Source organism: Desmodus rotundus, chromosome 2, assembly GCF_022682495.2.
Source record: "Desmodus rotundus isolate HL8 chromosome 2, HLdesRot8A.1, whole genome shotgun sequence".
NCBI classification, from domain to species: domain Eukaryota; kingdom Metazoa; phylum Chordata; class Mammalia; order Chiroptera; family Phyllostomidae; genus Desmodus; species Desmodus rotundus.
Genome location: NC_071388.1, coordinates 25,594,828 through 25,606,932, shown reverse-complemented (window position 1 = coordinate 25,606,932; position 12,105 = coordinate 25,594,828). Strand labels below are relative to the sequence as shown.

At 42.1% G+C, this 12,105-nt stretch overlaps 1 protein-coding gene across 4 annotated transcripts in view; it reads right to left on the bottom strand.

Moving 5' to 3' along the window:
• ARL14 (ARF like GTPase 14) overlaps positions 1 to 12,105 on the bottom strand; it is a 74,486-nt gene that overhangs the window by 4,860 nt on the left and 57,521 nt on the right. For 2 of the 4 annotated variants that reach the window (XR_008426116.2, XR_008426115.2), the window contains 2 exons: positions 10,612 to 11,557; positions 1,215 to 4,246 (listed from right to left, as the gene is read on the bottom strand). Coding sequence is in view for 1 of the 4 variants with exons in the window: in XM_045197478.3 (XP_045053413.2) it covers positions 10,643 to 11,221 (579 nt within the window). In the remaining 3 variants the exon portion in view is untranslated. Of the gene's footprint in view, positions 1 to 1,214; positions 4,247 to 8,308; positions 8,437 to 10,611; positions 11,558 to 12,105 lie in introns of those variants that run through there. The other 2 variants (XR_008426117.1, XM_045197478.3) reach the window with 2 other exon arrangements.

The following is a 12,105-nucleotide window of genomic DNA, read 5'->3' as shown; positions in this document are numbered from 1 at the left end:
ACAACTATGTAGATAATGGGGGTGATCCTTTGGTAAACGGAGAATATCTTGTCACCACAATCTCTCATGTTCACCATTAATAGGCAACTACAGTAGGTGCATTGAACTCCAATGGAAAAATTATTTACAGTGAAAATCCAACCTAATCTAGAAACACAATGCCACCTTACATACAACTTGAGCAGAGATGTATGAAAATCAGTTTGTTGTATAAAGAAAGGGTTTCTTCTTTAATATAATTACAAGAACTGTTGACTCAAGACACATCCAAACCTGCAGGGAATTTTTATAAGATTTTATTTGAGCCAAACGGACGACAGTGCCAGGAAGCAAGATCTCAAATGCTCCAGAGATTGAGTTTTGCAGCTGCTTTATGCATTTGGAATTAATGAGGAAAGGTAAGGAAGATGACGTGAAGGTGGGAGAAAGCAAGGTGAGGCCTGGGTTATAGGATAATTAACAGGAGTATGTGCTTTCTTGAGGCTGAGTACCCTTAATGCAGTAGTGTGTTAAGCTAGATGCACAAAAATAATTGACAGGGCTTGCTTCAGGCAAAGATAAACCTTTTACTAAAGAAGTTATATGTCTGGGGCATGATTACCCAACCTCAACCTGCCCATTTAGGAATTTATGATCAGAACGCCCTGTGAAGTTACTATCCGTAGAACTCCTTTTTCATCCATAATATATTGGTGCTTTTTGAAACCATACTTCTTTGTAGAAGGTACAAATCAGGGGTGGAGAAGGTAAGGAAAACTCTTATGGTGTGGATTCAATTTGGAGGCATCAGTATATTTTTAAATATATATTCCTTTGATTTTGCTCCTGAATGGGCCCATAAACAGGGACATCTCAGCAACAATAAGCACAGCCAGCATCATTATATGATTTCTAAATACCACCCCACAGAGAAAGAACTGGGGTTTCTTGGAGAAATGGTTAATTTCAGATCTGAGGCAGCCAAGTAGGGAAAGTACAAGGTGACTCAGTATTCTCTCAAGGAATTACTCAAAGACTAATAGGGACATATCAACTGAACACAGAGCTGGTCTGAAGGGGCTTCCCCTGGGCAAATCTGGGACAGTTTGAGCATCAAAAAAAAAAGACAGAAATGGATTCCAATAGTGTCAGTAACAACACAGATTCCAGGAATTGCCCCACCCCCAAATACAGTATTCTGATTAATAGGTGTGGGACAGCGTTTGAGGACTTACATTTTCAAGCAGCTTGCAGGTCATGCTGACACCGCTGATCCAAGAATCTCAGTTTGAGTAATAATGGATTATAAAACTTGGAGTTTAAAAAATATCTATGAGGAGAGCAAGACAGAAAATAAAGAAGATAGATGAAGAGAAAGCTCTCCTTTACAGAGGAATGCCAGCTAATAAATGTACAAGGAAAGACAGGCTTAGAAAAATCACCATTTTGCAGTTCCCAGTATAATAACTGATGCAGGAAAGGATCATCAGCAAATGCCAAATGCATTAAGAGAAAGGCTTTTAGGGAACAGGTTTTTCACACAGTTTCAAAATATCCTACTTATCATATCAAATTACTTATTGAGAGCAGAGGGGAAAGTTATATTTTTACCTGGGGGCAATGTAGTGGACCCCATCATAAAGGAAGTGATCAAATTTCACATCATCAATAACAGGCAAATGGACAATGCCTCATAATGGGTGCAGTGGGAAGTACACCATCACCTGTAGAATATTCTGGCCAAAAATGTTTACCCTGAATTTAAGCATGAAGAAACAATCAGACAAATCTAGACTGTGGGACATTCTTTAAAAATCTGGCCTGGACTCTTCAAAATTTCTAGGTCATGAAAGAGCAGAAAAAGGCAGGGAAAATATTCTAAATTAAAAGTGGCATAAAATCCTGGCTGGTGTGGCTCAGTGGATTGAGTGCCGGCCTGTGAACCAAAGGGTTGCAGGTTCTATTCCCTGTCAGGGCACATGCCTGGGTTGCGGACTAGGTCCCCAGTAGGGGGCGCACAAGAGGCATCCACACATTGATGTTTCCCTCTCTTTCTCCCTCCCTTCCCCTCTCTAAAAATAAATAAAATCTTTTTTTAAGTGGCATAAACAAATGCAGTGGACCAAATAAATTCTGTAAATAAGTTGTATTTGGGGGGAATTTGATTATGGACTGTTATATGATATTTCATTAATGCTTAAAATTTTATGTGTAATATTGACACTGTGGTTATGTAAAAGATTGTCCGTTCTAAGGAGATGGATTATTAAGTATTTAGGTGTGACGTGTCAAGATGATTGCAATTGTGTGTGTGTGTAGAGAAGAGAGTGTGTACAAATAAGTCAAAATTGTTATAATTGGTGAATTTAAGTGAAAAGCACACCAGCATTACTCTTACTTTTTTTCAAGTTTTCTGAAGGTTTGTAAGTTTTTAAATATTTTTGCTGATATATCTCCTCGTGCAAGGGAAACAAAGGCAAAAATAAACAAATGGGACTACATCAAACTAAAAATCTTTTGAACAGTAAAAGAAAACATCAACAAAACAAAAAAGAAACCCATTGAATGAGAGAACATATTTGCCAATGCTACATCTGATAAGAGGTTAATTTTAAAATTTTACGAAGAACTTATACAACTCAACACTAGGAAGACAACACACTGTAAAAATGGGCAAAGGAACTGAATAGACTCTTCTCCAAAGAGGACATACAGATGGGCAACAGACGTATGAAAAAGTGCTCACCATCACTAGTCATCAGAGAAGTACAAATTAAAACCACAATGAGATATCACCTCACACCTGTCACAATGGCTACCATCAATAAATCAACAAACAACAAGTGCTGGCAAGGATGTGGGGAAAAGGGGAACCCTCATGTACTGTGGGTGGGAGTGCCGACTGGTGCAGCCACTGTGGCAAACAGTAGAGGTTTTCCTCAAAAAATTAAAAATGGAATTGCCTTTTGACCCAGTGATCCCACTTCTGGGAATATATCCTAAGAAACTAGAAACACTAATTCAAAAGAATATATGCACCCTTACATTCACTGCATCATGTACAGTAGCCGAGAGCTGGAAACAGCCCAAGTGCCCATTAGTACATACGTGGATAAAAAAGCTGTGGTACATTTACACAGTGGAATACTACTCAGTGGTAAGAAAAGCAGGGGGAGGAAATCTTACCTTTTGTGACAGCATGGATGGACTTGGAGATTATTACACTAAGGAAATAAGCCAGTCAGAGAAAGACAAATACCATATGATCTCACTTCTATGTGGAATCTCATGAGCAAAATAAACTGATGACAGAGGCATGTACACATGGAACAGACTGATAGCTGGTTGTCACAGGGGAGGGGACTTGCAGGACTGGGTGAAAGGAGGTGAAAGGATTAACCCAAAAACATATAGAGAGAACACGGAGACACAGACAACAGTGTTATAGCCACAGGGAAAGGGGGCTGGGGAGAGGGGAAGGCAGGCAAAGGAGGGGGAAAGGGGGACAGAAGGCGACTTTGCTTGGGGTGTTGGGTGCATGATGCAGTGTGCAGATGATTTTTCGTTGAGTTGTATACTTAAAACCTGTATGGTTCTGTCAACCAATGTCACCCCAATAAATTCAATTTTAAAAATAAATGAGTATTTTTTTAAGGTGAGGAAAAATTAATGTTTTCCCCTTCCTGTTCTGGGATGAGTCAAATGAGAATCCTAGAGTGGTTGTAGAGAGATGGGGAGGGGACTTGTGAGGAAAAGAAGACGGGAAAAGAAGGGCTTCCAGACACACTGGAGAAACAAGGCCCGTGTCTTAGGTTATCCGTGTAATTAGCAGCGATGACCAGGTCAACCTCCAAACCCCATGGCTTAACACAAAGTTTATTTCTTCTTCTAGTAGAGAAAACTGAGACTCCAGAGGTGAAGTAATCTGCCTAAAAGCCAAAACCAGCGACAACTAGAATCCCCACCCAGTTCTGTCTCCAAGGCCTGTGTTCCTTTGAGTCCAGCACATTGCTTCTGCGGGAAGGACTTGCCGATGGGATCCTGAGGTCAGAATGACACCGTCCTCCGTCCACGTCTGCCATTCTTTTTACTCTGCGTGACTGGATCAACACTCCATCCTGAGCGGCAGTCTGGGATGCCGAGAAGACCTCACCTTAGGGTCCAGACCATTCATACATTTGTTCTCCAAATATCCTTGGAATACATTCTCGGTGCTGTTCCAGGACTGAACAGTGAGAAACGTTCCTGCTGCCAAGGAGCTCACCTGCTAGGGAGGGAAAGAAACAACGAATAAATAAGTCAATAATAAGTGGCCATGACAGAAGCTATGAGCTAAGAAAAAAATAATAAAGTACCGTAAGAAGTATTGAGTGGCGGGGAGGAGGAGGTCCATTTGGATAAGGAGTCAGGGAAGGTCTCTGTGTATTAGGTTGGAGCCCTGAAAGAGGTAAAGTAGGAAATACTTGAAGGCCTGAAGAGAGTGTGTTCTAAACTGCACAACAGCCCATTGAAAGGCCTGAGGCTGTAACAAATCAGAGGTGATACAGGGACAGTGAGGCAAGTATGGCTAGAAGGGGAGAAAGGTGGGAAATAGAGGAGACAGGTACCTGGCAGAGTGAGCAGCAGAGACAGGGTTTTAAGGCGGGGCAGTCCTGTGACCTAACGTGCATTCTCAGACCCGACCTGCAGAATTCTGCGAGTAGAATGCAGCCATGCCAGTGACAGTTGATGGTGGCCAGGTAGTAGGCTTGGTGAGTGAGCAGTCACCCAAGGGAGATGTATTTGAACAGCAGCCAGGATTTGCTGACAGATGTGAGATATGGGGGGAGAAGGAAGATGGCCCCTAGGTTTTTGGTCCAAGAAATACTCTGACCAGTTCCACTTGGTTATAGGAAACAAGAAATTTAATGGTAAAATAGTGTGGTATGTGCCACATTATTGTTAAATTAGTTGTGTGGTAAAAATTGCATTTTTTAAATTTTGGAAATAAAAGAAGTAGTTTCAGTAACTGCTTGACCAGTTCTTCATATTGTTAAAATAGCATTGATAATATTTGCTATGAGATCTGTTATGAGACTTGGCAAGAACAAAATGAGGTAATATTTGTGAAAATACTACTCAAATGGTTAAGTCATCTCATGACCAACTTTAATATTTGTGTGGCACTGTCAGGGTAAAATGTGCTTTCTTGTGCTTGAAGTAATTCAACTTGCTAACAGTTAATACTGTGCTAAAAATCGGGTGGATGGAAACTCCTGTGACACCATGCCCCACCTTTGGTTAAATAATCATTAACACCACCAAAGGAGAAGTCTCTCTGTCATTTGCTGTTTCTTGGTCTCTCTCTGGAGAGACAGCTCCTGCGAACAAAAGCAGGCCAACCCGGGGTCTGCAGAAGCCCTGCAGTGCGGTCCTCGGGCTGCTCCTCCTCATACTCAACACACCGCAGCCTCTGTGGATTGTCCCTCCACACCACACGTGGAGGAACCTTCATCTGAAATTCACGGTCTCCCTTGGTTTGGCAAAACCCAATTTGTTCATCATCAGAGCATAGTGAAAACACGAGGTTTCTTGTTGTTTTTGTTTTTTAATTAGATGATGACTGACTACCAGAAAATAAACCCCTACTTTATTAGTAGGAAAAGAAAGGTTTCCAGTTTCTTTTTTTATTATTTTATTCACTTATTTTTAGAGATAGGGGATAGGAGGGAGAGGGAGAGAAACATCGATTGGTTGCCTCTTGCACACCTCCAACTGGGGACCCAAACCACAACCCAGGCATGTGCCCTGAGTGGGAATCGAACCAGCAGCCTTTTGGTCCACTGTGCCACAATAGCCAAGGTGGGTTTCCAATTTCTTAGAAGAAAAGTAGCACAAGCCAGCAAAGTGTTACAAGGTTAAATGGCTACGTTTATTGTTCTGAGAGCTCCCTGCCACACTGGGAATGTTCCATCGAGGACAATTGCTGTCAGAGCTGCTGTGAGAGCCCTTCGCAGCTGACTCTTCAGATGCAAGCCTGAAACAATATTCTTCCTGTTGTAGAAGCTCTTGGTGCAGAGAGAACTTATCAATGTGGAACACAGAGTCTTGCTTCTTGACTTCAAGAAAAACCATAAACTAAATTACCATTTTTCTGATACAGTCTGCCCCAGTGCTCTGTGAAGAGCCTTTTTACCCGACCACATGGTCCAGGTGAGAGGAGAGGTGAGGGTGGAGAGGTACCTGTGTACTAACAGGTAATGTGGGTGAGGTCTGCGCCCCACTCTTCCTGCCGTCAGTAGATGGAGGGAGGAAGAGGCCGCCCCACCAATGACCCTAGGGTTCCCCAAACCGACAGTCTTTAGGCAGCCATTTCTATGGTGCACTCCTTACTATCACAAGCACTGGAGACTCCAAGGCCTCCACCGATCACACAGCGCCCCTGGTAGGGGCCACAGTTACTCTCATCACACATGCACACCCAGGAGCCACACACCTTTCACACCATCTTCCGATGGCAACAGCAGCCTGCTTGTGGGCAAAAGATCAAATCCAAACATCAACTTTTCAAACTGACAATTATTTTTAACGTATGCCAGCCACTGCTGCTATTGTTTTTTTATTTGCCATTCTTTTTTCTTATCCCTGTAGGGATTTTTTTTCCATCTGGGGATACTTAGAACATTAGATAGAAATACTTAACTGATATTTTCTTTTAGACTCTAAATCTTTAACCAAGGAACATTTCAGAAGTGTTCTGCTTTTGGTCGCTGTACATCCATGGCAGTGTGCCATTTTGATAAAAGTTTTGCTTTCTTACATATAAATAACAGAGAACAGAATGTATAACAATAATAAATAGGAAGGCATGAACCTTCACAATCTCTTTCTTCTCACCTACTAAGCAACATTTTGCTATCGTCCACCTAAACTTTGTCCCCTCCTTCAGTTTTGGGCTTTCCTAGTAGATGAGAACGAAGAGTGCACAAATGTGTGTGTGTGTGTGTGTGTGTGTGTGTGTGTGTGTGTGTGTTGGAGGGGAATGTGCCAGGGAAAGCAGGAGGGAAAGACTGGTAAAATTTACATTGAAAAGAAAGCAAATGACTGATGGGATAAAATAAATTGGACCCCAGGGAAGAAAAGAAAAAAGGCAGGAGACTGTTCAAGTTTCTGAGAAAATATTAGTAGAGATTTTGAGGGATAGCCGCTGTGTGGAGAGGGATGTTGAACTGACAGACAGAAAGAGCTGCTTTGTAAGTTTTGCTCTACATTAAGTGTGTATCTGACCCCTACACCCACCACACTCACCCAGAGCTTTCTGAAGTGAAGGTTTTCATTGCTTTCAGTGTTTGGGGGGACTGTTTTCTCTGAATTTTATACTATGCTAAGACCGGGCCACAAAGGGCTTGACTTAGCAACTCAAAGTACCAAAATCTCAGGATACCAGGACACATTTTCTGTTCGATATTTAGAAATTTTCTATAGACATCGATTAGTGACTCCTAACTTTAAGACTAAGAGGATTTAAAAAACACATAGGGAAACGTTAAAGGATGGTGCATTTTTTTTAAATAAATTTTTGAGATTTAATCACTTTGTGAACCTTCGGGAAAACTCTGCTATGAAGCATTTAACATTGCTACTCCCCTGAGCTCTTCCTGAAATCAGAAACTCTTTTTGCCAGAGACTTTCAGTGTTTTTCTTGTATCTCTGTCATTACACTCAATTTATTCTGCCTGGCTTGTTTTTTCAAAGAAACTTCTTATTATAATAGTAATATGTGTTGTCCTGGATTTAGTCTTTGCCCCCCCCTCCAGATTTATTGAAGTATAATTGATAAAATATATTATATGTTGCATATATAATAATATATTAAAGAATACAACCTGATTTGCTATACATTGTAAAAGGATTCCTACACTTGAGTTAACTAACATCCCCTCACATGGTTACTTTTTTGTGTGAGAATGCTTAAAATATATTCTCTTAGCAAATTTCAATACACGACACAGTACTGTTAACTATGGTCACCATGCTGTACATTAGGCCCTCAGAACTTACCCATCCAATAGCAAATGTGTACACTTTGAGCAGCCGCCCCCCACCTCCCCCACCTCTAAGCTCCTGGCACCCACCCATCTACTCTCTGTGTCTATGAATTTGGCTTTTTAGGTTCTACATATAAGTGAGATCATACAGTATTTGTCTTTCTCTCTCTGGCTTATTTCCCTTGGCATAACGCCCTCCAGGTTTATCCGTATCAATGCAAATGGCAGGATTTCCATCTTTTTGTGGCTGAATAATATTCCATTGTGCATACATACCACATTCTCTTTATCTGTTCATCCATCAGCAGACACTTGGGTTGTTTCCCGGTCTGGGCTGTTGTAAATAATGCTGCACTGAACAAGGGAGTAGAGATGCCTCTTTGAGATAGTGATTTCATTGTCTTTGGCTGTATACCCAAATGTGGGATTGCTGGATCATGTGGTAGCGCAATTTTTAATTTAGCCTGGGTTTATTCTTTTTTAAATTTTTTAAAATATATTTATTGATTATGCTATTACAGTTGTCCCATTCCCCCCCCACTCCACTCCATCCTGCCCACCCCCCTCCCTCCCACATTCCCCCCCCATAGTTCATGTCCATGGGTCATACCTATAAGTTCCCTGGCTTCTACATTTCCTGCACTATTCCTACCCTCCCCCTGTCTATTTTCCACCTATCATCTATGCTACTTATTCTCTGTACCCTTTACCCCCCTCTCCCCCTCCCACTCCCTTATTGACAACCCTCATGTTCTAGTTGTTTGCCTAGTTTGCTCTCGTTTTTGTTTTAGGTGTGGTCGTTAATAACTGTGAGTTTGCTGTCATTTTTACTCTTCCTATTTTTGATCTTCTTTTTCTTAGGTAACTCCCTTTAACATTTCATATAATAAGGGCTTGGTGATGATGAGCTTCTTTAACTTGACCTTATCTGAGAAGCACTTTATCTTCCCTTCCATTCTATTGAACGCGCCAGATCTCGTCTGGGTTTATTCTTAATTGTGTGCTGTAAGCTCATTGAAGACAGAGACCACACCTAGTTGATAAAACAGTATCACGGCAATTTGCAGCACGGGCCTGGAAGTCGCACGTACGAATCTGAATCTTGGCTCTGCCGCCCCTCAGTTAAAACACCGTCTCTTCTTGTGGTTGTTCCTGTTGTCTGACCTTGTGTAGTCTCCGTCCTCTCACGTGTAAAATTGAGGTAACACTGATTCCTCTCAGGGCAGTTGTGAACATTAAATGAGAGGATGTATGAAAGTGTTTAGCACAATGCCCGGCACACACAAGTATTCAATGGTAACTATTACTATGTGTATGTCTACTTTTTTATTTGAATTGCTACCATGTAGCACAGAAGTAGCAACTCATATCTTTGCTGAACAAAGCATGGCTGAGAGAAGAAAACGGTGAAAGGAATCCAGGGGCTGGCACCCTTGTCTTACTACACCTTTATTTTCCTCTGTGACCTTAAGAGCTGGAGTCCCAGGGACTGCTGTGGACGCCTGACGCCTGCTTCTAGCCCAAAAGCCTTTTTGGAGGAGGAGCCAGTACTAGGGCCTCCTTGGAAATTCTGAGCCTCTCGGGAATTCCATTCAATCCCTAGCTCATTCACTCTCCCTGCCCTCCCCCACAGCATCTCTGGAGAGTCTCCCAGTGATGGGAACTTCCAGTGACCACCCTGGACCTTTAGGGGGTCCCCAGGAGTTGGGGACTCTCTTAAATACCACTTCCTGCATGAAGCACTTCCTGTTTTTCCAGGTCAGATAGAGTCTCTCCTGTTATATCACATGGCATTGGTCGCCCTATTCTAGCGATTAGCTTTCTGTCATTACCCCTGGGAATCTTAAGGTCTCTGAGAGGAAAGTCTGGCTCTGGCCCCTGTTCGATCAGTACAGTGAGCTGTACATAGTTCCCAAGTAATGGCTGTCATACTAAATCGTACTGAAGCAGGTCTCGGGGCTGCAGCTTGAGCTGAGCTATAACCTCAGGCCTTGCCCTAAACTCTCAGGTGTTACCCAGATCCCAGAGCTTTGAGATACAAACTTCTGCTCCCTATGGGAAAACACAGCCTCTGTTCTGTTAACGACATGGAGTTCATTGTTTGATTCATTGTATAAAGTTCCCAGCAACACATTTCAAAAAGCTGGCAGGAATCCAGAAGAAAAATTTTATACATGGGGTAGATTGAGATTTGCAAGATGGTAGCATCAAACTTTTCCTCTCCATAATTTAAAGTTTATTTTTTTTACATCACCCAGCTATTATGTAGGAGTGTGGTGGAAATTTAATACCTGTAACAGCTGAAAACAATCTGAAAGAATTCTGACTCTCTTAGCAGACAGTTTACTTAGTAGTCATATAAAAATAATAAAGCAATAATTTATTTGGTCCTAAATATGATTTTTCTGACCCACCCAACAGGCACAAAATTGTAAATTTTTCATTCCCAGTTATTATTCCCACAGTGCTAAAGTGCCTGGCCAAAAATAATATTTTATAGCTTTTATTCTCAGTTGTTTAACTTAATTTAGGTGAAATAACATCTCAGGAAAAGTTTGCCATCTCAGCAACTTGCTTTTCTCAGTTGGCATAGACAAAATATTACCTTTTCAACTTCGTCTTTTACCGCTTAGACTTCAGTTCTGCTTGAAGAATGCTAAAGCGTCTGCTCTTGACTTCACGTGGCTTTTCACAAACTCGGCGAGTTTCCCGAGCCCCTCGGTCAGCCCGTCCCCGGTGAGGGCACAGCAGGGCTGCACGAACCAGTTACGGTCGCAGCAGAGCTTCTTTACTCTGAACATTCTGGTGATGTCCTCGGCAGTCAGCGCTCCGGGCACATCCTGTTTGTTGGCTAATAGAACAACGGGCACATTTTTAATGTGTTCATTTTTCAAAATGCGCTCAAACTCTCGCCGGGAGTCTTGCAGTCGCTGTTTATCCGCACTATCCACCACATACACCAGCCCATCGGTGCGCTCACAGTAACACCCCCACACGGTTCTCATTTTCTTCTGTCCTCCGACATCCCAGACCGTGAGTGAAAGGCTCTTTTCCAGCTCGATCATCTCCACGTTGAAACCTACAGTTGGGAAGGTCACAGTATCCTCCGCAAGCTTGAGTTTGTAAAGGAGAGTCGACTTCCCAGCAGAGTCAAGTCCCAGAAGAAGAATTTGGGCTTGCTTGCCTTTAGGGTTTTTAGAACTCAACAGACCCATTTTAAGCTTTTTTCCCTTAATAAATTGTTGTCCAGAGACAATGCTTCCTCTCCAGGTTTCCTCTCCAGCATGAAAATGTTAGGCGGAAAGAAGAGAGCACATGCTTTATACTATATTCTCAGCGGCACTGTGTGTACTTAGTGTTGTAGCTTATCAGCTTGACTATGGACAAACAGTGTTTTATTTGCAGTCCCAGCCAATCCTGAGGAATCTGCAGGGTGAGTAACTGGGCAATGTCACAGTAGCTCAAGGGGGAAATTCTGGGGGAGTGAGTAGGACTCAGGAGGGGCCTGCCTGGGTGATGCTGCAGCTTGTTCTTTCCCAGGTTTTGGAAACCTATGGAAAAAATCAAAGGTTCAGGCATGCACGGGGATACGGTTCGGCAGAAGAAGAAAAACTTAAAAATACAAGTGGTTTGTAAAACGTCTCTAGTTATTCGACCATTTATCTTATCCCGGTTGTAAATAAGTAATCAGACTTCTGAAATCATGAACAGGGAGTTTATCTCACACTTCCCTATGTTTAACTTTAGTACTTTCCCCTTGTCCAGATTACTCAATAGGAAACGTCAAACCACCCAAGCTGTCTGACCCTTACTCCCATAACCACATACAGGATCGCTGCTTTAACCTTCTAGGCAGAAAATTTACTCTACTCACAGGACCGGATTTACCGAGGAGGAAGTTTGTAACACAAACACTTAAAATTAAGCACAGAGTCTGATTAAAGATGACAAATTAAGTTATTTGGAATCAGTATCTTGAAAAATATTTCCTTGTATTTATCTCCACTCTTCCTCAAGATTCCACCAAAATGATGGTAAAGAAATAAAAACAACATATAGCCCTGGTTGGGTGGCTCAGTTGGTTGGAGTGTTGTCCTGT